We start from the raw sequence: 26,909 nt of genomic DNA on the forward strand, positions 1-26,909 counted from the left end.
AAGTTGTCCTGGCTGAACTAGAACTAAATCTACAGTCAAGGTAGGTCTGTGAACTTTGACCCTCCTGTTACAGCCTTCTATGTACCTGACAGTTGTGAACAAAGACTAGCTTACTCTGTTTTAAAAAAAAAAAAACTTAAATTCAAATTTTATTAAGTATTTGCATGTTTGTTTATTTAAACTTTGTGGCAGAGGTGAGACAATATTTCTGTGTGTAGCCCTAGCTGTCCTGGAATTTCCTCTGGAGACCAGCCTGGCCTTAAACTCAGAGATCCACCTGTCTCTCCTTCCAGAGTGCTGAAATTAAAAGTATACATCAGCATCACCTCCTGGCTAAGATTCCTGAAAGTAAAATATTAAGCAGATTTGAAGTCAACAAAAGCAAAGGCTCATATGTTATGGTATTATTAGTATTTTTGTACTGTGTCTTAAATTTTAAATTATCAAATATATACAATAATAATATTATGTGTTATGTTGCCCTTTAAAGAATGTTTGTCTTTTAATAGCCTGTCAATAGCTGCAATTAAAAAAAAAAAAGGCATTTTGAAAACTACTATCCTTATAATCAATGAGATCAACCAGACTAAGAGTGGCGCATCATGCCTTGCACATGGTCAGTTATCAGTAAGGAACTACTACATATTGTTATTGATGTTTACTGTTTGTACTATTAACATTCCAGTTAACTCTAATAGTATAGAATAGAAAAATCATCCTTAATTAGACCTAATACTAATGATTTCAAAATTATTTGCGTTCTTTCAAGTGTTTCCCTATTTTGATGTTATTGGATTAAACCCATTAAAAGGGTAACTCTGCACCTGGTAGCGACACTAAATGAAATACAGAGATTTCAGATCCTCAGTAATACTCATTCTTAAAGTTAAAAACCCTGTCCCTGAGGGGCTCATGAGATTGATAATCTAGTTGCTGCATAAATAAAATTGCTTCAATATGGTTCAACAGCATGTGCATACAGCAGATAAATTCATACCTAGGCAGAAGACAGACCACTGTCTAATATTTAACATTCAATCAAATTTTAAAGGTAATGTCTATCATTAAATCTCTGTCAACATTTTTATTAAATACTTATAAACAGTATGAAAACACTGGGAGAATGTATGTATTCAACTCAAATCGCAGTGAGCTACCAATGCAACGCATAAAGTTTTATATATTTTACAAAAAAGGCTGATGGTCTTAACTCAGAAGTATTTTTGAGTCATAAACTTCTATGCCTGTATTCTTTTAGCAATAACTTCCTAAGAGTAATTTTAGGAGAAAAGAAATTAAGTGCTATGGATATCAGCTCACAGGTAGAATGTTTATCTAGCAAGTATGAGGTCCTGGGTTAGATCGAGTAAATAAATAATAGTAAGAATGTCATCTGAATAAATCAGTGTTATTGTTGTTCAAAGGCCCTGGTTAGTGCATTAAAAAGGTAAGGATGTGAAGAGACGGTTCAGTGGTTAAGAGTGCCTTCTATACCACCATGATCCATGTAACAAGCCAGGCATAATTTCACAAATGCCTACAGCCCTAGTATTATGGGGACCAGAGACGAGAAGAGACCTAGTGCTTGCCGCCGGAATAGCTGAAAAACAATAGCTCCAGGTTCAGGAAAAGATCCTACCTCAAAGGAGTAAGTCAGATAAAGAAGGACATTCTATGTCCTCCCCTGGCCTCTCAACATTTACTATGCATTGATAATTATTTATTAAAAAATGAACTACAATATGAGATAATAAAGTGTGATCTGGGTGTATGTAAAATTAGTGACTTACCAAACATACAGAATTCAAATGTAATATTAAAATTTAAAATATTGCTTACATATAGAACTTTTAATATATAGCATATGGGTTATTATCAGATCCCAATGTAGTCAATCCGCTCACTTTTAGAGAACTCGATATCTAAATTGTTCCTCCAATAACCAGTTGATGACAAACCAAGCGGTTTAGGAAAACAATATTGCCATATTCCATGAAGCCAGACCAGAAATGTAATACTTACTTCATTTATGTGAACAATAAACAGTGACTAAAAACTGAATATTTCAAATATAAGAACATCAGACTCTGTGGTAGAATCCTTACCTCTGGGATTATAGGTGTAGGCTTTTTCTTATCCAGAGATTTTGGCTTTAAAATTACCTTCTCTACCTCCAGCATTCCTATTGGTGTGTTTGGCTTAAATTTGATGAGATTCTCTTCAGCAGACAGCAAATCAATCGTGTGACTTGATGGATTTAAATGATACTGTGCACAGAGGAACACGAGCAAGTCCATCATTGGCTTACTGTAAGAAATGAACAGTGATGGTTTTAAGAATCCAACTCAATAGACTGAAACTTAACTGTTTCGAGGATTCTACTCTGCCCCTTGTTTGTCAAGACAGAAAGCAAGGCTATAAAATAATAGCTGTGTGAGCAACTTAAATATTTGATAATCAGATAGACAAGAATCCTAACAGATTAGCTTGAGATCCTAGATGGTAGCACTGGTTCACCAATTTTCTACAGAATTTTATTTGCCAGTTTACGCTATAAATTGTATGAGTCCTTCCTTCCTCAAGAACAGTCACTTGATGTAGGAGACAATCCCCAATAGTATAACTTGCAGTCCTTAGCTTATAAATTGGCTACATTGCAAAGTTCTCATAGAACAAAGTACAGCCTTTTGGGAGTGTGTGTGTGTGTGTGTGTGTATTTATATGTGTATGTATGTGTGTGTTTATATGTGTGTATATGTTGGGTGTATTATGTATTAGTAAACAAATATATAAGGACCCCCAAACTTTTAACAAATTCTGTGGATTCTTAAATTATTAAAAGAATACTTACTTAGTATTTTCTAGGTTCTGCTATCATTACACAATATGATGAGGTGCTTGTCCTGACAGTTCCAATATTCTATTTGACAGACTGGACCACGTGTCGGCAATACTGCAGTCCACTTACAATCTGCCCCAAGCCTAGGCTGACCTCAACTCAGTATGTATCTATATCCAGGCCTCAGACTAGTAATTCTCCTACCTCAGCCTCCCTAGTGCTAGGATTACGGCTGTGTGGGTGCTATGCCTGCTTTCTAATTTCTGCTTTTTAAGTTGAGACTGATAGGACGTAATCTGCCTGCTGTTACTATAATGTCCCAGGCTGCTTTTTTTGTTAGTGTTGTTATAGTTGTAGGTGTGGATTATATAGCCTACAAAGCCTAATACTTTTATTATGTGGCCTTTGATATAAAAAGTTTATGGGCCCTTGTGTAATGGAAGTAAATGTTTGATATAATATCAAAGAATGACCAATAGGAGAATGCAGGTCGGATCTGTATACCAGAAAAACTTGAACAGGATTCTTGCATAGCCAACTTGGCATTCAGGGTACTTCTCAGTTTGGAACATCCCTTTCCATGGGTACCAACTGCCAACACACAATTAAGTTTTTGTTCACATTAACAGAACATGGTGGTCTTGTCTTTCTTAATAGCCAATCCTTTAGAAATGGGAATTTTTTTAAAAAAAACTTTTTGTAGCCAGAGAGACAGCTCAGTGGTTGAGAGCACTGCCTGCTCTTACAGAGGACCTGGGTTCAATTCCACACAGCAACTCAGCATTGCCTGTAACTCCAGTTCCAGGAGGTTCAACATCTTCCCATAGACATGCATGTATCCATGCACATAAAATTCCTTCTGCATCCCATGTTTTCCTCCAAGCCCGGAGATCCTAAAGCATTCCCACTTAAGACAAAGGCATTAGAGCAACATACAGAAGTTCTCGTTCTTAGTTCATGGGCAGAGGTGGAGCACCAGGGACTTCACTGTAGAGAAATCTGTGACCAGCCACCTTCCTCTTTTGGGGAAAATGTAAATTCCAGTAAAACTCATTTTCTAGTTAGTCAACATGAACATAGCTACTAGCTTTCAGGAGCTTGACAGGAAAATGAGACTAGGAAACTTACAGTTTACTTTTCCATATCAAGTTCAGTATACCTGCTTAATACAGTGTCTTAGCCCCCCATCTGATCTCACTGCAGTCCCAGGTCTGTGACCTCTCTGATTTAGTTTCTAGAGAGAAACAGTCTCCCTTAGGAGAGCTGAAGGGCCAGTTGTCCCCATGTGAACCTAAGGGGAGATACCACCTTACCTATATTTTCAAATATGACCTGGCTTCATAGTCAGGTCATTGCAGTATCTGTGCAATGAAATACACTTCCCTCCCAACCCCACAGGCTATGTATTGGACTCAGGGCCTTATATCCCATCATCTCATGAGAGGTACATTTCTAATGGCACTCTTCTCTGTGTACAAGCAGCATTCTATCACTCAACAAATGACTAAATCAATGGATGACTTCACGCTGAATTCTGCAAAGCCTGGATTTCAAGAGACACTAAACAAGAAGATTCCACAGACTCCCATCTGTGAGCGCTGGGGTGGAGAGGGTGTGAGGAAACGTCTTAGTTGGAAAAGGGCCTTAAAATAGACTTGGAGAGAACCAGTTATCTGGGAGAAGTTCACTCGTCAGCTCTCCCTGGAGTGCCAAGGCTCTGAGGCCCTGGATGCAGAGTATTTAAAAAACAGTAATCTTAACAGTGTTTCTAAAAGTGTCTTGGGGAAACACCTGAGATTTTATAGAGTAAGATTTAAAAGCTTGTAAGAACTCTAAGAAGGCTATAGCAAAATTTATGCGGGAAGTTTAGCATATACCTCAAATGTCAGCAGCGTGGAGGCCTGGACTAAATACTGAGTTGGGAGAGGAGGAAAAAGAGTGAAGGGGGTGGGGAATGTGACTATTGAAATTTTACATAAAGTCACTAAGGTGATTATATTTCTCTCTGGAACTGTGAGAGAGGATCTGGCCAATTTGACCCAAACCTTATCTAGAGTCCATGTATATAGCTCTATGTGAACACCTCTCTGGCAGGACCCCAGCTGAGCAGTTTTTATTCCCAGGAAATGAATGGAGGCAATGAATGAAGGCCATGCTAATATGTGACAACTTTAGAAGAGCTAGTCACTGGTTATTTCTTCTTGGACAATGCTTCTTGGACACTGCTTGAATAGCAGTGTTAACACACACACACACAAATACACACAAACACACTCACACATACATACATACACACACCAGATACACACATACAACACACACACACTCATATATACACACACCACAGATACACACAATACACATACACACCAGAGATACCCACACACATCAGATACACACACAACCACACTCACACCACAGTTATACACATACAGCACACACACAAATACTCATACATATATACACACTCCACAAACACAGACATAACACACACACACATACACACTCATACATACACAACACACACACAACACAAAACACTATTGAGATCTATGTGCACTGACTGATGTAAGGGGCAACAGTTGTTGAAGGGAGGGTCACATATCTAGGAAAAGATATGAACTGAAAACTTTGGCAAATTGACGTAGTGGCCTCGTTTTATATAAAGCTGTGCCATCAACAGTAAAAGAGGCTATTATCTTTTACAAATGTAGCTTCAGACCAGTTTGAATGGTTAAAACATGTAAGAGAAGGCTCAGTAGTTGACACTAAACCACCTCAGAGTTTCCCTCAACCAGAAGGATGGGAATGACAGCATAGCTCTGTCACAAAGGAGCCACAACACTAAATGGCAAGACTCCAACTCTGAAGCAGATGCTGTGGGCAATAATGCCTACTGCTCCCACAGAACATAAGCCAGCCCTTAAATACAGATGAGGATTAGCCACCTGAATGCCAAAGCACTTTTGACGACAATCTTGGCTTAAGAATAACTGTCCTCATATGAGAGGACCCACAACAGTTAGGTAGCAGGTTTGGTCACAAATTATTATTGCCAGGAAAAGAGACATCTTCCTGTAGCCCAGGGTGGGAATATGAGACCCAAAACACATTATTAAAGCGGTTAAGGAGCATATGCACTGAACTGCCACGGCCGCGCTGATGTGTGCATTGGTCTCTTGCCCCATTTACCATTGCCACAGCAATGTGAATTCTGACCTCACATTGCCTGGTTGCAACATTAACGTTACCATTGTCTTAGCATTGTTATTAATACTTGCAGACATTTATACAATGATTTCCTGGAAGCAATATTTAAAATTTTAAAACAGCTAATATTAAAAAAAATGTCTTCAAAAACTTGCTTTGACATGAAGAAATCCCTGTGAGATCTCCAATTTTCCATAAACAGAAAAAAAAAAAATCACCTTTTGTATTTAATTCCTTTCTATTATTTCATTTGAGCTCAGATCTATCATGAAAGCTAGTATTACTTTGTAACGTTATAAATGAGACAAATGAGGCTTAAGAAATCACAGTACATATATCACCACCTATAGTAATCATTTGTATTAGAATGTCCTGACTCTGTAATCGTTTCCAGCTACAGTTTGCGCCGTCATGATTCAAAGTAGTGTCCATAGGGGGAAAATGATTGTTTAGAACAGGATATTTGCTTTATGACATAGTTTTACCATACAGATCCTCTTCATCAAATCTTTCCTAAGTCCTCTGGGAGCCTGGCTGTATCTGGGACACAGAGTAGTAGTAATCTTAACCTGGTTTTGATAGTAGATGGTTACAGCTTTTATTTCTGTGTTTTAAAGATCCAGCTGGATATCAAAAGATTCAGGTCACAATTCAATAAAGGGCTCCATGTACAGTTCAAAAACGACATAGGTGGATTTCCAAGCTTAAACAAGGCCACTTGCTAACAGGGTGCCTCGGTAATTGTTCATTCAATCTGGGACAGCTGAGAGCAAAAGTAACGACTCAGGGATAGAGAGCACTAACAGGAACACCCTAGAAAAACGGGAACACCCGACAGCAAGTGAACAGACTTTCATACAACTAAGAGTAAGTAAGATTCTTCTTATGTAGTTTTAAAATCTGCTCCAGTCTCTAATAATGTATGTTATGCAATTTCAACAAATCCTCATATCCAAGTTGAGCTGAATTGTTTCTCTGCCTTACAAATGCATGCCAACAACTGAGTAACATCTATGTTGTGGAAACCCTTCCCCATCCAAACAAACTCAGAAATGAAACGCTGCAAACTGCTGTGCATCTAACACGGAAAACACATTTCATCTTGGCTTTGGGAATGCTTTACTATGCTACGTGAAACTAGGGGACAAACACTAAGCAGGAAGATGTGAAGATAGCTAACATTCGAACAGGTCACCACTAAATTGTGAAAGAATTACGTATCAAGTATTAAAAATAGATGAAGAACAAAAACTGTTTTCTGCTTGAAAAACACCATTTTATACTGCAGTCTACCCAACCATTTACTTTTAAAGCTATTTCCAGAACAAGTAGAAATAATGACCTTTATTTAAGAAACGAATTACCCTTCCATTTAAGAAGAAATCTATTTCAGCTGCCAAGTGCATTCCAGACATGGAGAAGCTGAAGCAGGAGGATTAGAAATTCAAAGTCAACCTGGGCTACAGACAAAGGTCCTGTCTCAACAACACCACTCATACATCCAAACAAACCATCATACCAAAATATAAATAAAAATAATTAAAGAAGAAAAAATATACTCACTAAATATACCACACTTACACTGACACAAACACTCACAGACACACACACATGCGCATGTGTGCGGACATGTGTGCGAATATGCGTGTGTACACACACACACACACACACACACACACACAGAGTTGTGGTATGATTTGTCTTCATTATCAGCCTGACTGAATTCTCAATTACCAAGAGGCACATCAGAGCAGGTCCTGGAGAGCTTTTCTCAAACAAAAAGTCCTATAAATACTACATTGATTCTCAGAGAAATCCATGCTTTTTCTCCAAAGATGGGGAAAAACTGTCACAAATCAATCACTAGCAGTGACCAAGTTTACATACTAGAAGTAGGAATACTGTCTGTAAAAGAAAATCAGAGCTCAGTAGTAGAAAAATAGACAAAGCATGCCTTTCGTAGAAACTAAATAGAGTGGGGGAGAGAGACTTGCCAAGTCTTGCTTGCCCATGTAAGGGACAGTGTGACATGGTTCCTGACCCTGCAATAAAGCCAGAAGGGTGTGGGTTTCCAGGAGTGTGGATGGTTGCTGTGGATGTAAGGGTACGTATAAAATATATCTTTATTTACTTCATGTCCCTCCTTTGGAAAATATTCTCCCTTCCAAGGTTATCAGAGAATGTTCTCTCTGCCAATGCTCATGATTCCATGATAATTAGAAACAGGGAGTCCAGGAGTCTAGTATGTATTCATGTCCTTAGCAAAAAACAGTAAACACTGAGACCTTCAGGACAGCCTTTAAGGCTGTGGGAAAGAACTCTGAAAACATGAGTTGAAAATACATAATTTTCCAACTATGCAAAAATATAAGGATGGAATGTGAATTTCATAAGGAGTTTTATAGATCTAAAAGAACAGAGGGAGCTACACTATGTGCCAGCTTGTAAGAAAGATAATAGCAAAATCCTACCCACCTAAGTTTTTTGTTTGTGCTTACAAAGGCAGACATACTCCTGAGTTCAAGCTTAGCTCAGGATAGACGGAGTTTAGGTCCAAGTCCAGGTATTGTAGAAATGGCAATTTCAGCAACCTTATTGCCCCTGCTTAACAAAGGCAGATCTCTGATGATTAAAAAAAAAGTGCTTGCTGTTCTTTTACTAAGAGTCAAGATGCTGCAGTCATGATGCTGACTCATGGGCTGCTCCAGAGGGAACCTGGAGTAAGTGACTGAATTGATATATAATTAAAAGACGGGGTTTTTGGTCTTCAGGAGATGAACTAGCAGTGACTTATAGCAGTTCTTTTTTCAGAATTTTTTTCTAGAGAGAGCTGAGCTGTTTAGAGACCTATGGAGAGAAAAGACAGCTCTTTTAGAATTTAACAGAATCTAACAGAAATCTAACAGGGTTTCTGGTTTTGGTCTGAAAATCCATGAAGAGCAAGCATGGCTCTTTTAGAATTTATCATAGCTCTTTCAGAATTTTTCTAACAGGAATTTTGACCTTGGTCAGAAATCCCAAGAATTACTTAGAGAGCAAACACAGCTCTTTTAGAATTTTTTTCTAGATTATCCAAGAATTTTTATAGCAGCTTTTCTGACTTCGGTGGGAAAATTTGTGAGTTATCCAGAGAGATTTTAGATTATTTTTCTAGCATGAGAGAGCTATCTCTATGTAGAGCTCTCTTAGGCAGTAATGCTACCAGGAGCAGACTACAGAACCAAGAGCCATCTAAGAGAGCTGTCTAGAGAGCCATCTTGAGCAGATTACAAGGCTATCAGCTTGCACCCATCATTTGACTTTGAGTTGTTTCACCACTCTCAAACACTGCTTCTTCAGAATCTCTCTCCAAGCCTAGATTGGTCTTTGGTCGAGACTCCTACAAAGACAGATCAGCTTTCAATATGGAAATGTACAGCTGAGGACCAGGGCCAGTAAATTCATGGTAAGCAATTAAAAGGGAGCATAAAGGGGATGGGATTCTGACTGTGCTGGTTAGTTTTATGTCAACCTGAAACAAGCTAAAATGTCAGAGGAGGGAGCCTCGATTGAGGAAATACCTTCATAAGACCAGTTGTAGGCCAACTCATCTACCTCATTGATGAGCTGCTGTGACATGTCAAAGGGCCAGCTCCACAGATCTATAGCTGCAGTATCTCTGTAACAACAGGTTCTCTGAGGACTTCCTGTGAGGCTCTAGTATTGATGGTGTATCAGAGGCCTTGAACCAGACCAATGACTTAATTGCAATGAACATTAGTGGTAAAGATGTATAATCAAAAGGGAATGCTGTGAGACACACTCTGACATACTACAACTTCCACAGTGAGAGATTTTTTTTTTTATGTTTTGTTTTGAATTTTTTGAATTTTTGTTTTTGGGGGTTTGTAGGCAGATACATAAGAGACAGAGAGATGAGTGGGATTTGGGTGCATGATGTGAAACTGACAAAGAATCAATAAAAACTTAAAATCCAGCAGTAAACCTGTAGGATATTTTCTTAATTAATGACTGATGGAGGACGGGCCAGCTCACTGTGGGTGGTGCCATCCTGAGCAGATAGTAGGGGTTTTATGGGGTTCTATAAGAAGTCAGGCTAAGCCAGCCTTGAGAAGCAAGCCAGTAAGCAGCACTCTTCCATGGCCCTTGCTTACATCAGCTTGTGCCTTCAGGTTCCTGTCCAGCTTGCAGTCCTGTCCTGATTTTCTCTGAAGTGTAGGCCAAATAAACCCTTTCCTCTCTATGCTGTTTTTTTGGTTTTTGTTTTATCTTTTTGTTTTTGTCATGGTATTTCATGGTGACAATAGAAACCCTAACTCAGGAACTGACCAAACCAGCCTGGTCAGTTTGGTCAGTTCCTGAAAATCTGGTTTTTGTTTAGGTAATTTGTTGTTGTTTTGTTTCTTCTTCGGAGACAGGGTCTCATAAACTGCTGACCACAAACTTGCTTTGAAGGTCAAGCAAGGTGACTTTGATTTTCTGATCCTCCTATACTTGACTCCCATGTACTGGCTATAGACATGGCTTTATTTAGCAGTTTTCAATAAATACAACTATAATGTGAACTTTTAAATTCTGGTCCATAATAATTTTAACAAAAACTGACTTACAGCGGTGTACCTGTCATTTTTTTTAGTCTACTTACTTCCAATAGGTGGCACTCTACTCCATGTAAATGCTCCTGGTTTGGCTTCTGATCTGCCCCGTAGCAGTCTGAACTGCTCTTAGTGGCACTGGCCAAGGGAATAGGGCCACAGGTTTTATATAAAATATCTCTGAGTTATTTAATACCAAATATTTGAGGACACACACTAAGCTATGAAGCAATGCATAATTTCAACCTGGGGTTTCTACTGCTGCTTTTGTTGGTCTGTATGGTATCCTAAGGTTTGAGCACATCAAAACAAATGCCAACTTGTGATAATAAAGGGCTGTCTCCTCTGCTATACACAGTGGCCTTTTCTTCCTCCCTAGTGAAGAAGAGTGTTGCTAGTGCAACACAGAATGCCCCCCTCCTATACATCCTCAATGAGAAACTTCCATCAATTTCCCAAACTGGACATTTTTGTTAAAGATATAGTACTTTCTCCTGGGAGGCAGCTGCAGGAAGATGGTGAGCAGAGATTAGTTTGTTTTACAGACTGAAATACTGTCTTAAAAACAAAACAAAAACAAAAAAAAGTAACTTTCCCCAGGTACCAGGGCAGTTAGTTCATCCTTAACAGCAGCAGCCTCTAACACGACAGTGAAAAGAGTGGTATACCTGTACTCAGGCACATATACCCAAGTGCATGCACACGCAAACACACATGCGTGCACACACACATAGTATATGTTATATACAAATAGTCTAGTTCCTCCTTTCCTCCACTATTCATGCTTTTATTATAGACAGAAATGCCCTGAGTTTTCAATTAGATAACAGCCGCCATCAACATAAGCAAAGGAAGAAGATAGCAGAGACAGATAAATCCAAGTTATTTAGGATGTTACATCACTGTACTCTGGTACCCACTAAGCCTGCCATGCTATTTCAGAATAATGTGTTTTTGCCCTCCCCTGAGCATCATCTATTACTGCCCCAACCTCACTGTGTTCCAAACCAGAATAAGCTCTAGTGAAAGCCAGTGTACACACAAGAACATTCTTCTGCAGATAAACTTATACATGCCCATGTTCATGATGGGAACATCTGAGACATTCTCTGGCATGAGAGATGTGACATATTGAAACATCTTCCCTTAGATGAAATACTTACCCTTTGGGAGAAAATGCTTTTGATACGTGAAGCACACACACACTCTTCATACATATTACAATCTAATGCCCAAAATGTGTTTTTTTTTTTTTTTTTTTTTTTGGTACCAAATGCATGGTAAATCATGCCATCAAAATAAATTTGCTGAGGACTAGAGAGATGGATCAGCAGTTAAGAATACATTGTTGTTCTTGCAGAGGACCAGGGTTCCATTCCCAGAACCCATATAGCAGCTCACAACTGTCTGTAACTGTAGTTTTAAGGGATCCAATATTCTTTCCTGACCTCCAAGGGCACCAGGCATGTATGTGGTGCACAGACATACATGTGAGCAAGACATTCATATGCATAAACTAAAATAAATAAATCTTTAAAATGTTACAAATAAATGCTTAAAAATAAATATTCAAGTATAATTTCGACAAATTCAGAAAAGATACTCTCAAAACAATCGAGAGACAGATCCCTCAGAATTTTCGATTTGTCTCAAACACCCTCATGCCCTTGAGCTTATTGAAAAGTAGCCTCTCTGTCCTACACAGAATTCCTGTGTTACTCTGGTGGATCTTTTTCCCTTTTATAATTACAAAGACATTATATTGTAATTCTTTCCATTAGCTAACACCTTTAATAAATAACAATGTATTTTACTATTTGTATTTTTCGTGCTTATTAACACCTTTTAGAACAATGGCTCATTAGTATCTGGGGCTGTTAAGAGAGCTTTAGTCACACCCTTAGGGCTCCGGACACCACCCTCCTGCAGTGCTCCAAATTACACTCGGAAAAGCCCACACTACACTCTGAAATACATAGCAAGGTCTTTCAGAAATATCACAGGATCATACTAAGACACTCAGAATCACACTCTGTGTCATCAACATTTAGAATACTCATTAGTCCTCTAACTGAAAGGTTCATAAAAATGACCACACACAGTCAGCTCCTGGGTGACAACGCTATTAAAATCGAGCTGCTACATGGAAACCTGCTAGCAAGTAATTTCCAACTCACAAAACTTGAGCCCTAAACACTTGTTTTTAAAATTAAATTATAGACAGTTCCTTTTTAGGGCACTCCTGCCTTGATCTCTACCTGGAAAGAATGGCTGGACAGTTAAGACTATTCTTCTCAAGTTTGATTCCTAGAACCCACATCAGATGGCTCACAACTGCCTGTATCCCCAGCTCCAGTGGATCTGAGACCTCCTTCTGGCTTCCACATGTACCTGGACTCATGTGGTGGTGTGTGTGTGTGGGGGGGGGGGGTCTGTGCGCAAGCACAGGCACACACACATAAGGTTAAAGACAGGAATATATCTTTGTTTTGTTGTGGTGTTTTTTAAAATACAAACATATAGAAAGCATAGCAAGGGACACTATGGGAAACTATACTGTTACATAGAGAACTGCGAGTGTAGAAATGAGAGGAAGCAGGTGATTCTAGGGATGTCAGGAAGCTTTTGTACAAAGTGTCATTTGAACCTGCATAAGCTACCTGGAGAACGATCAGATCAGATGTAAGTCCTGTAGAGTGCTGGGGGTGGTGTTTATAAAGGTATTGAGTTTAAAAAAAATATATATATATATATAAAAATATATATATATATATATATATATAAATATATATATATATATCTGTAGAAGAATGAAGAGTCACATGGCAAAGCTTAAGATACATAAAAGAGGGAAGGAAAGGAAGGGAAGGAAAAGCCTACTTAATGTCAGAGGAGAAATTAACATATACCAATCTTTAAGGTGGTAGTTTGGACTTCCTTAATTCAGTGTTGAATTGCTACAGCTGCACAAACTAAGAGGTCTTAAGTCAGGTAATCTGTGTGTGTAGTAACAAAGGGCCAGGAGCCAGGTAAGAGTGATCAGTTCCCTACAGAAAAGAGCTTGGGGGAGGGGGGGACCTGACTCTGTGATACAGAGCTTGCTGGATTTGAACCCCAGCATTCCTCTCACCCCTAAAAAACGGAGTCAATATGTGCTAAGCAGTGATAGTATTTCGTGTAACCCTAACAATATGCAGTATGTTATTTAATCCTAACAATCCAGACACAAAACTCTGTCATAGCTAAGCAAATGCCGCAATTCAACCAACAACAGCTGGGCTCAGACGTACACAAAGGCTGACTGATGGAAAACTACCCAGGATTTAGGAATGGAGACGTCAAAGAGCTAGAAGACAAAAGTATAAAAAGTTTCATGGTCCTAGGGTCCTGGTAAGAATGCATGTAGCAAAAAATGGTTCAGAACCTTAAGTTATAAATGAAGAAAATCCAGAACCAAAGAAAATGTGGGAACGAGGAATACAATAAGGTATAAAAACCAGTCATAAATTAGACTAAGCAGGAAAGTAGGGACAAATCCAGCTGAGAAACAGAAAGTGGAAAACCTGATTAAAAGTCTACCAAAGAGGGCCAATGTCTCAGCAGCAGGCAGTTTACTGTGATGAGATGCCCTGAAGCTCACAGGACAGAGGACTCAGAATGTAGCTGTCCAGAGTAAAGATGGCAAGCAGAAAGCCTGAGACTCTTGTGAATGTGCAAGCCTCAGGAAGACCAGAGTGCAAATCCGAGTCCAAGCAGCTGGGATAACAGCTGATCCCAAACAGAAAAGACCACAATCTAGGGAGCTTGCGGGGACATCCAAAGAAGAGCGTGGCCAGTGAGGAAACCAGCCTTACCTACAAGACTTAGAGAAAAGCCAGGAAGACTGAACAGCTGGGAATCTGCTTTCCCGCTTCGGCTACATCAATCCCTATAACTGTTTACCTCAGTTATGACAATAGAATACCGATTTGACTGTTTTGTGAGTGCTATGATGACAGAGTACTGATTTACGCATCATACCTCCCCTCCCAGAACAGGCAGGCACAGGTAGGAGGCCACCAAGGTTAGTGACAAGTGCAGCAACCTCATAAATAGGGTTCAATGAAAAAAAAATGGGAAAACTACTTTAACTACAAGAAACAAATGGAAACAATGTAACCTACTGAGACTTAAGGACAGTATAAGCCAGAATTCTAAGTTTTTCCAAAGGCTGCATTTATTTTCTTTTCATCAGTCTTTACAATGTTTAAGAGTTAGCTATGATTGTGATAAGTCGAAGATTATCATCACCCTGACTGAGAGCTTCACGGAAAGCTGTAGAACTAGAGTGCAGTAACTAAACACATCACTCCCTGCTTTCCCTACACATGCCCAGCATCCCATGCTAAGGTCAAGTAGCCTCCGGTTCTAACACATGCTACTGGATCACAACACAGTGGGGAAGGTAGGAAGGTGCACAATGGGGTCAAGTATATGGTCCATGCCACTTTCTGCCTCAGGATGGATGGGAAAATTACAAGCAGCTTTGTTTCATTTCCCCAACTTTCATGTATTTATTAAAACTGTCAATCTCGGAAATCAGACATCTTCCTTCCCTGCTCATTCAAGATGACTTTCTATTTCTACTTAATGCAGCCATAATTTTATTTTATGGGATTAATTCAGTGAATTAAAAAAATCCTTAATGTTGCATATAAATCTATTTGTTTGGGTAAGAAAATACTACCTTTTAACTAACTCTTACATCACGGCGGCAGCCTAAAGCAGAAAAAACAAATTGGGAAGGATGGAAGGAATGAACTGTGCAGCATACACTAGCTTTGGAACTTTGATGGACAAATGAAATAGTAGAATCGGCTTTGTACACCTACCAACAAATAACGAAACACATAAAAATTCCAAATCTTAATCACTGAGTTGGATCGGTAGAATACATCAAGCTTGATATTAACACAGTGCTGGAGAAGGCTATCCTTTTACCCTTGCTCTAAAAAACAGATAATAACTGAATGACAGCTGTATTTTGTCCAAGGAAGAAAAATAAAGAGGTAGGTCACAGTGGTTTCAATGGTGGCAGAAGAGAGAGGGGTGCGGGTATTTTAGACACTGCAGCCTACCTGCCATGAACTGTAGCAGATTTGAGAATATCTCCAGGCAGGACCACTGACAGTTCAACGTCTTTATCTATCAGATTGTCTTGATGCTCTGTGATGACAGCAGTAGATTCTACAGGGTCCTCTGCAGAAGAGACATCCATGCCCTTCATCTCGGCTGGAGGAAGAGGTGCCTTCGCCTTTGTTTTCTTCCTACAATAAGAAAAAAAAATCAGAAAATAAGAAAGATGCTTTCCAGTATTACCTAGTTCTATTAAAGAAAAATAACAACAACAACAAAAACTAAACCCCCCCCAAAAAAACCCTAAATTTTTGATGACTTTCACATCAGAAAAATTATAATTTATTAAAAGACATGAAATATAAATGCCCAATAAATACATGAAAAATACTCATCACTAACCATTAGAGAAAGAACCTAAAATAACAATGAGATCTCAGCCCATCCCAATTAGAACAATATTAAGGGGAAAAAATAACAATGAATACTATTAAGATTTACAGGTAAAGGAGCCCTTACAAACAGTTAAGTATGACAGTAAACTAGTCAAACTGCTTTGGAAATCTGTACGCCGGTTCTGCATTAAAATCACAACCAATGAACTGGATGACCCAGCTGTGCCACTCAGCTCTTCACTCTTAAGGACTCTTAAGTCAGCATATCACAGCATCTTTGTTAAAGGACAGCTACTGCCCCGCTATTTACAACAGCCACACTGTGGAATCACCTTAGGTGTCCATCAACAAGAATGCATAAAGAGAACAGGTTATATACACACTCAATGGCATACGATTCAGCTGTGGTATACAATTATGTCACTTGCAATAAAACTGATGCAACTGAGGATTGCAAGAGTGAGTGAATTCCGACTCAAAAAGAGGAATCACGCGCGCTCTTACTCATCTGTGGATCCTACATTTTATACAGGTACATAGAATCCTTTCTATGTGCATGGCCTTAAAGTAGAAACGATCTATGTGAATGAAGATGACTAACGGGAGAGGGGGAAGGGAGAAGAGTAAAGGATATGGCGACGAAGAGAGAATGGCGGCATGTATCTTTATGAAAATGTCCTTATGAAACCCAGAGCTCTCTGTGTATAATTGACATATACTTAAACCAAGAAGACAAGGTAAAGAAAATCCATATTGGCCTTCATCCAGTTCAGGAAATGTGTTCAGCCCTACTGAAGTAATAATAGCATCTCTTCTTAGATGAGATAACTTACTAACAATGTCTCAAGGCGGACTGTTGTACCATGCACCTCGCAGTGGTCCCTGAGTTGTTCCTGCTCTCTTTCCCGGTTAGTGTACCCTACTTCTCTATCCACATAAACCTTATCTATCCTTTACCATCTAGCTTACTTCACGCTCTGGTCCCAAACATGCACACAGAGCTTCTTTCTTCTTTGACCTGATGCAGTGTTTGCAACTGAATCTCTAAATCTATCATTTTTTTTCTATGTCTCCCCGATTACCAGATCACCGCTCTGAATTTATGATACCAGAAAAAAAAAAGAGAAAGTTTTAAGTGGCTGCGTTTGGTACTGCTCCTAGCATTGAACAGTGTAACTCCTCGCTGTCTGTAAAACACTCATCTGGATATGACTGTTACCCAGTGGGCATTTTCAGATGAGTTTAAGTGAGACAGGAAAGATCCACCCTGAATGCAGGCACTACCTTCCGGAAGGCTAGGGCCCAGACTGAATGAATAGAAGGGAGAAAGGGAGGGAACGCTGGCATTCATCCCTGCCCTAGAATCCTAATTATTGTGACTTCCTCACCACGACAGAATATACTGGCAATTTAGGAGCCCAAATACACTCTTCATTGCTTTTGTCAAATACTTCATTGTAATGAAAAATAAAATAAATACAAACACAAAGTAATTTTTCTCACCTTGTGATTCATAGACCTGTAAAACTGCTGTGTAGAGGGAATATAGAAGGCTTTGGAGCTGTAGGCTAGAGAAGCCCAAGAATGTTATGAGCAGAACTAAATAGACCATTCAGGACTTCAGAAGACCAGAATGCCTTCAGAAATACAGGCAGGAAAGGTCAGGTTCTCAAAAGGTTTCTGAGATGAACAGGACTCTATCAGGAACTGGGTTAGAGGCCATTCATGTTATGTTCTGGCAATGCGTCTGGCCGCATTCTAAAAACTTGAGCGAGACTAAAAGCAATGGACTGAGTTATTCAGCAGAGCAAACTTAAAGGTAAATACATTTAGAACATGGCCTAGTGTTTGTTTGCTCACACTATTTATTGAGGTTTCTATGAGACTGACAGCAGAAATTTAAAAGTGTGCAGTGTAGCACACAGAAAGGAACTTGAATATGGTGAAAAATACAGACAAGATCATGACAGATGAAATAGCAGCAAAGAGATTAATTAGTGTCGGAAAGTTAAATCTTGTACTCTTAAGTGGGTAACAGGAAAGATGTCCTGAGGGCAAGACCTCATCTATGGAAGGCACCAACTCTTAGAAATGCAAATCAATTTGACAAGAGAGATCTTGAATTGAAAATGCCACAGTCTTCCTTGTTGAAGGGATTCCCTGCTTATAAATACTTACTCAGGAAAAGTGATTTTCCCAGGTTTCAGTCCCACACAACACAAAGGCCCATGTAGTTATGGAGAAAGAGTCCAGATTGTATTTTGAGTTGACAGCAGAACTTGGGAACACCATGCACAGGCGCTGCATGTATTAGTATATAAAAAAAATGCAGAACTTATAGGATCATGGTGGTTTACATCATGGTTGTATAAAGCTACTTAGGCCAAGCAAAGTTAGGCTCCCTACTTTGAAATACTGCTCCACGACACAATGAAGATAATGCCCAGCTCCATGAAGAACCCAGTATGATGTACCACTGATGTCCAGTAAGGAAAGCTACAGGCATGGAACAGTGCTGGTTTCTATCAGAGCGATGGATACCTCAGATGGCTGAAGGACCTGGTCTGGCCAAATCTCCTGGAATAAGAGCGTCATATGCCTCATATCTGGATATAAAGCTGAGGATTGGATATTTTCCCTGCTTGGTTTCCCTTTCTTTGCCTCCATTCCTCCTCTTTGGAATACATACAGCTACACCATTCCTCTGTATACCAGAAGAAACAATAATGCAATTTTTAAAACTTCTTATTTTACAAGGCCTCACAGTTAACTTACCTTGGGTCTCATAAGACACTCTGGACTTCTGAACAATGCTAGAACTGTTAATAACTTGGGATTCTTACAGATGTTTTATGAGATGGCCATGAGCCTTTGAAGACTTTAAGTGTGGGAATAATGGCTAAAAAAAAAACTGTTTGATTATCAAGTTCAGGAGAGATAGACTTGTAACTGTTTAATATTCACAATTAACATGGATACATTTAAAATCACCTAGGCAAAATAACTTGGTGTTTTGGCTAAAAAAATAAATCAAGTGTAGAACCACCTAAGAGACAGAATTATGGGGTAGGCCTGTGAGAGTGTTCCTGGGAAAGTTTACCTGAGGGAGGAAAAGCCACCCTTCTATGGGTGGTGCCATTCCAAGGCCTGACAATGCAAACCAAATCCAGAAAAGCAGTCACAATCATCTCCCCCTCCTTATTGACCCAGGATGCTCCCAGCCTCCCTACCATGATGGACTGACTACATGCTCTTAAGTTGTTTTTGCTACGTACTTTGTCACGACAGGAAGAGTTGCAACAGTAACTGTAAAAAATACAGTTATTTCATACATTATCAATTGGATCCAACGAAATGTCACAAATACATGCGCTAATAAATATTTTCAGCAATGAGGCTCCTTGGAAATAGAAAGAGAGGACATCCTCAAAACAATTCTTACAGAAACAATTCAGTGATGTGATGGTCTTTAAAAAATGAAATGTGAAAAAAAAAACCAGTAACTAATGACACATACATATTATTTAATATTTAAATAAAATTAAAAGTTCGAAAATATTATCTTAAAAAACATAATTTAGGGCTAGAGAAATAGCTCAGAGTTTAAGAGCACTGGCTGCTCTTCCAGACAACGTGGGGTGGGTTCCCAGTACACACATGGCAGCTAATACCCATCTGTAACTCTAGTTCCACATGGGATACTCTCTTCTGGTCTCTATGAGCACCAGGCATACAGAGGAGCACAAACGTGTATGCAGCAAAACACTTTTACACAAAAAAATATTTTTAAAAAACCCTAATTGCTTTGGAAGAAAGAATATTATTCCTTTTCTCCCAGGACAAACATAAATTTTAATTCTGCATTTCCTGAGAAAATGTAGTATCGACACAAGATAAACATACCATCCTCCCACTCAGTAAATTTACATTCATAAGCCCAAGCAACTTTAAGCACTGTAGTAAAAAGGCAGAGGTAGCTGTTTGTATGCCAGGTTATTAAAATAACTAGTCTTTAAGTTTTAGTCATATAATCAGATTTATATTTAGGAAAGGCTTATCATAATTTGCAATAAAAACAGGTGTTTAAAACTGCTACTGTATATAAAAAGTTTTTTATCTGCAAAGGAAAATGTTGCAAAATTTTAATCTATGCAAAATTTTAATCCGTAGAAACTGACTACTCATATATTACAAACACTTATCCTATAATAGATAATTTCTATATCCGATACTAATAACCATAAGAGACCTAAAGACAAATGATTCAAATATGACTTTCAAAGGCGTGGCCCACAGGGCTGACAGATATACAAAGTTATCATGACATCTGATGATGGATAAAAGCTGGCAATGCAAAGTATTGCAGTCATGAGAAGAGAATCTAACTTTCCTGGGAAGCGAAAGGTTTTAAATATGGGGAATACTAATGCACTGGATTTGGGTGAAGAAATCTAAATACACGGGAAATCTCTAGAAATAATTTAAATTTCTGGCAGAGAAAGCAAATGAAGGCATACTTGTAGAATTGAACACTGTGATAAAACAGAGAAGAGAAAGGAGATAAAAAGTCAATGAATCAGCTGAAAACATAAGAGGATTCAATAAAGTGGCTTAGTACAAAGGTAATATGATTAGGTCAACAGTCTACTTACACAGGAGCAAAAACTAATCAGAAAGCACAGTGGTTGGAAAATTCCTTTTATAACAGCAAGAAAATGACTTAGAAACAACTGCAGGTTTTCCCACTTTTGTGAGTCACATTTCCTTCAGTCTTCTGGAACTCAAAACTCCCATTCTTTTGGTTTTTCAAGACAGGGTTTCTCTGTGTAGCTCTGGCTGTTCTGGAACTCACTCTGTAGACAAGGCTAGCCTCGAACTCAGAAATCCACCTGCCTCTGCCTCCTGAGTGCTGGGATTAAAGGCGTGCGCCAAAACTCCCATTCTTAACAGTGTACGTCCAGTGCCGAAGGACTCTGCATCACGAGCAGGTTGGAGGTCACCACAACCAGGCCCACATGTTGCTTTCCTGTTTTTAACTGCTCTCCTCAGCTGCTGCAGCTTCAGCTATCTGTAGCCCTTCCACATGCAGAGAAGGAAAACTTCCCGAACACTCTCTCCCCTGTCTACTAGACCCAAAAGACATGTTCACATGTTGGCATTGTATGTAGATACTTGGAGTTGGTGATGAAACTCCATCCTATTACTAACACATCCACAATCCACAGGCTGATGGAAAGTGCAATTTATGTAGAACTGCCCTAAAGAATATTCTTCACGTCTCCTTTTATTGATTTAATTAACAAAGCTTTTGTCTCCTTTTTTTGGTACTAAACATCCAAGTACCTGGGAGACTAAGTACAAGAGACTAAGATTTTCAGAGTCAAATGACCAAAAAAGGAAGGTATAAAGATACACACCAAAAACCATCACAAAGCACATGGGTAACTCTGTAAACCGAAGCAAGAACAGCAGCCAAACATGGCTGTATGGAGTAGGGAGGAGCCTCTACATGAGCTTAGGGGAGCAAAGTGACTCAGCTCCTAAAGGCACAGTAGAACTCCCCTGTAGAGCATGTCCTGCCAGCTGTTTTTGGCTCCAAATGTGACCCATTCACAAAGTGTGGGTTTGTCTATCTGGGTCACTTGCTCCATCTTCTGGTGTCTAAGCTTATGAAAAGAATACCAGGAGGAGGCCTGGATTTGGCCTGAATCCTAAATAGCTTTAATACTTTAACTTACATGACCCTTCATCTGTCAGCAGAAAAACCTGAATACATTTTAACACACTGACTTCTGCCATTCATGTTTTGATTACATGACATGAAGCAGTAAAAGAACTGAATGTCACCCAAGTCCAGTAAAAAAAGAAAAAGTCAAATATAGATTGTAGATTATCTAAATGCAGAAAATTCTACTAATGAAGAGGAAGGCAAGGAAGAGGGGAAGGGAAAGGGAAGAGAGGAGACAAGGGAACACAAGTGTTCAGTAATAACTACTGGCTACAAATAGGAGACCTTATTACCATTTATCATGTGTGGTGTGTGTATGTTAGCATGTATGCAGGTGTATGTGGAGGCCCAAGGCTGATTGCAGGACTCATCTGCCATGGCTCGCCTACCTTATTACTGAGGCAGCGCTTCTCCCAGATACAGCTAAGCCAGCTTGTTCTTGTGATCCTGACTCTCTGCTTTCCAGGGCTGGAATGAGAGGCAGGTCACCATGCCTGCCCAGCATTTCATACTCAGCGGATCTGAACCTCAACCTCTAAGTGTAACCAGCAGGTACTTTAACTGCTGAAGATCTCACCAGGTCCTAGTTTCCATTAGTGTATGAAAACGACAGCTTCATAGCTGAAGAGATGGTGGAGCAGTTAAGAGCACATGCTCCTCTCACAGAGAGCCTCATCTGGGTCCCCACACATAGCTGGCTGCTCACAACCATATTATCTGCAGTGCTACAGCATCCGACAGCCTCTTCTTCCTTGTTTCCCATGGGTCCCACGGGAAAACACACACACACACACACACACACACACACACACACACACTAAACATAAAACTTAGAATGATAGTTATCATCATTAAAGTCACACATATCATTGGCTGCTTGATTTTGATGCTCAGGATCAAATTCATGGCTCTGAACAATTAGGAATATGCTCCATCCCCGAGCTGATTGATGGCGATGCCTCACACTTTTTAAAGAAAACTATGCAAGGATTTTCATAGCAGCTGTTTCTCGCCAGTAGCATGGCTACCACAGCCTACTCAGCAGGGGCTGCTATGCTTCGCAAATCTCAGAGAAGGTACAAGAGAGAAGAGAGAAGAAAACACATTTGAGATAAAAAAAAAAATCCTCAGATTCGAAGAAAAAATAATGCTTAAAACCAGCAAATCACTGTGGAATGGTTTATTTTCGATCTTAAAAAAAAAATACATGTATTTACATATAAAGAAGTGGGAAGACACATATATCGATGCCACAGAGATCAACTTGCAGGAGTTGGTTGGCTCCTTCCAACATGTGAGTCCTGCAGACTGAGCTCCTATCAGTTTGGCAGCAAGTGCTCTTGCCAGCTGCGTCAAACTACTGGCCAAAATTATTGTGCTGCTTAATCATCTTCATGAGGAAAAATAATCTAAAATTTCAAATACCCAATGTATTACACTTTTCTGTGGCAAAATACCTAACAGAATCAACTTAAGGAAAAAGGCAGTTTATTTTGACTTGAAATCTAAGGCTCCATCATGGTGAAGGCACAATAATAAAGGGGTAGCAGCTGTGGCAGTGGGGGCCAACGGTCACATTGTGTCTGCCCACAGTCAAGGAGTCAGGAGAGAGATGAGCACTGTTATCTTTGTCCCCAGCCTCTGGCACGGTACTCACCATAATCAGTGGATCCTCTCTCCTCAGCTAAACATCTCTGGACACATCAACACTGGCACACCCAGAAGCATTGTTCTTAGATGCTTTTAAATCCAGTCTAACTAATCACCACACCCAATGATACATTTTATAAAAATTATGTATTTACTTTCAACTTCATGTGCATTGGTGTTTTGCTTGCATGTATGTCTATATGAGGGTATTGGATCACCTGTAACTGGAGTTAAAGACACTTGTAAACTGTGCTGGGAATTGGACCCCAGTCTTCTGAACTCTCTCTCCAGCCTCTCCCAATGGTACATTCTTAAAATACCAAAACAAAACCTCACTTAACTCTGATTTTCCACTGGTATCCTATAACTAACACTTGTCTTTTTATCATTTTTTAAGCACTTCCGTTTCTGTGTCTAGTATGATCATAACTCCATTGCGGACAGAACTGATATCCATAAAAAGATGGAGAAGAAACAGCAATTTTGCAAAATAATGGAATTAAAATCAAAAGACTCTTCTTCATTTCACAGAAAAGGCGAAAATGGTATCTGAGCAAGGGCTGCTCCTTCCCGAGCTTCTCTGCTCAATGTTTTAGCACCTCTGCTTTATTACGCTATGTAATATTCTTACAGATTTAGCTTCACTATTAATGACAAAGGCATGAAAATATGACTTAAGAGCCTTTAAATTACAAAGTCCAAGACCAAAACCCAAATATAACAGCACTCCCACCCTCCCAAAACAAAGTGTTAAACTGCATGAGTCCTCCCAGTGTGGGTGTTAGCCCCGCCTTCCAAATAACTGACAGTGATGTGGGGACCCTCCAACTATGCCTCTTCATTATACAATGAGGATTGACTCCTCAAAGTTGACATTTTTCCATGTGGGTGTAATAAGGGAAGAGAAAGTTTAGTTAAATAAAATTTGTTCCATGTTGGATTTAACATTGACCTCTGGGGAGAATCATGCACACTAAGAGAACAAGACTAACTTCACATCCAGGTGACTTTCAATGTGGATTTGACCAGCAGGAAGGAAAGGCAGCACAGGAAGACTGGCCACACTGGCTCAGCTGGTACTTCTTTTGTCAACATTACTAATGGCATTCCCAGGTCTAAGTCAAGCACTGAGCATGGCCATCTCAGGCCCACTGAGCACTGTTTCACGCCTGCCAAAGCTCTCCACCTGGGATCCTCTGTGGACTTTTGGGTGAGAGCACAATCTACTGTGTTCTTCCTTCTTCACTGCCACACCTGTCTCCACTATAGTCCTCTCACCTGCTGCGTTCTCAAGTCAGAGACTCTGCTGTCCTTATTTTGTCCTTTTCATGTCTCTCTGTTCATACCTGAACTCCCAAGAACCATCCTTGAGGAGACACCTGCAGTATTTAAATGGCATCTCCATGTGGATGACTCCCAAATCCACTTCTGCAACTCATACCTGTTACTTTTTGTCCCCACATCTCACAGTCAGTCATCTCACATGGCTGTATTGAGTGTGTACCTCCAACTTTATGGAACCTAGGCTTTTATCTTCTTCTCCTGCCTCCATTCTTATATAAACCTTCTCTACCTCTCTGAACCCCTAACCCTACAGTGAACTCAAGCAAAACTCCTAAGCCCATTTTGATCCTTCTCAGCCTCTTATACCTATCTTCAATCCATTACCAAACACTACAGGCTAGTTTGTCTAAAAGCAAGGAACCTGTGTTCCTTGCTCCAGATCCTCTGCTACCATCTTCATAACTCAGCCATCACCTTCCTCGCAGGCTGATAAGGCTCTCACTACCTCCTGACTGTCTTCTGCTGTCTCTCCTCTCCCTTGAAATCCTCACAGTAGTCAGGGCCATTTCCTTAATGTCAGTCTCTTTCAGATTGCTCGTCCTCCGTTGGTTTTCCTTGCACTGACAATGAACCCCAGAGACCTTTAATTCTCTATAAAGCCCCCAGGGAATTTTTTTCTTCCATTGCAGAACACTAACAACAGCACCAAAACATTACAAAGGCAAATGCCTTCTCCAGAACTACATCAGTAATGTTAGGGGTAGGGTGGTCCACACTTCACAGCCTTCCAAGTGATTCTACTGCATGTTTGACAGCTCAGCAAGCCCCAGGAAGCATGAGCTTTCCTATGGTGCCCAGTGACTATTCCACAGGTAACACACACTGGTGTCTTTTGCTTTCTCCAACAGACCCAGTCCCTCCACATCGGAGGTCCTGGGCACAACTGTACTCACCAAAAAACACGCCCAAGCACTGTACCATTAATCACCTTTTCCTTGGGCTCATTCTGGCTTTCGATAATACATTTCCTCCTTATGGGATTAAGGAGGTGAGGGAGTTAATGGGATGTGTGGAGGGTGGAGGATGATCGAATACCTTACACGTGTATAAAAGGTCACAGTGAAGCCCAAGCCCTTATTATACATATTCAATATAATAATAAATTCTTATTGATATATTCCCAGACCTCTCAAAAGATGTATCAACCCCAGTCCTACCTATATATTCTCTCAGAACAGGACACTGCCTTCATCTTGTCTATCACTACTACAAATTACCTAGCTCATGCCTTTAGTTGTGCACTATTCAGTACTCAGATAAAAGTCCCCTGAAGGTTGGGGCTTGGACCCTCTCAATCTCTCTTGTGCCAGTCCCTAGAAATTAAGCTGGCACAGATGGGGGATTCTATCTGTTTAACTGAGGGATGCATTGGTTCCACAATACCAGAGAAACCTGGGTGGACTTCCAGGAGCAGTGTATTCTGTAACACATTACAAATTGTCACAAATGGAATTGGTCACTCAAAGCCCAAAGAGAGACAGATAGACAGACACGCACACACACACGCACGCGCGCACACACACACACACCTCAGAATGTGTGTACATCTTCCACTACTTGGGCAAAGAAGGCTAGGGTTTAAATGAAGAGTGACACAGAAAGAGAGTAGAAAAAAGTTTTTCTCATTCTGCCCAGGCAAGTAACTTAACAAAGGTTTCATCAAAGATCTATGAGTCAGACTAGAAATGTCTCAACTATAGTGTCCCTTGACTAACCAATGAGAATCATGATTGGTATCAGAAAGAAATAATCTAATTCCGTGTTCTGCATTCTCTTACAAGGCTGTGACTCATCCCTTCCTGACACTTGGCACTTCAAAGCAAATACAAAAACAATGGGTATTCTCTACACCAAAGCAAGCAAAGCACCTACCCATCTAGCACCTACGCCCAACAACAAATTCCAATAAAGGACAAGAGTATGAAACAAAATAGTGTTAACCAATATCCTCAAGGGGAAACACTTGAATGGGTCAGAAATTATCTTTGCTAGATATGGTGATCCAGGAGGCCAATCCAGAAACTTGACAATTG

The 26,909-nt window shown here is 39.8% G+C and overlaps 1 protein-coding gene and 1 non-coding gene across 10 annotated transcripts in view; one reads left to right on the top strand and one right to left on the bottom strand.

Moving 5' to 3' along the window:
- Cobll1 (cordon-bleu WH2 repeat protein like 1) overlaps window positions 1-26,909 on the bottom strand; it is a 146,711-nt gene that overhangs the window by 43,379 nt on the left and 76,423 nt on the right. For all 9 annotated transcript variants that reach the window (XM_034496699.2, XM_076928823.1, XM_076928822.1 and 6 more), the window contains exons 2-3: window positions 15,762-15,950; window positions 2,106-2,307 (exon numbers count right to left, since the gene is read on the bottom strand). In XM_034496699.2, the coding sequence (XP_034352590.2) occupies window positions 2,106-2,307; window positions 15,762-15,950 (391 nt within the window). The remainder of the gene's footprint in view (window positions 1-2,105; window positions 2,308-15,761; window positions 15,951-26,909) is intronic.
- Window positions 9,008-9,070, top strand: LOC117704723 (U7 small nuclear RNA). Its single transcript, XR_004606260.1, has one exon. It is a non-coding gene; the product is annotated as a U7 small nuclear RNA (small nuclear RNA).

The sequence above is a fragment of the Arvicanthis niloticus genome, chromosome 2, assembly GCF_011762505.2.
Source record: "Arvicanthis niloticus isolate mArvNil1 chromosome 2, mArvNil1.pat.X, whole genome shotgun sequence".
Taxonomy (NCBI): domain Eukaryota; kingdom Metazoa; phylum Chordata; class Mammalia; order Rodentia; family Muridae; genus Arvicanthis; species Arvicanthis niloticus.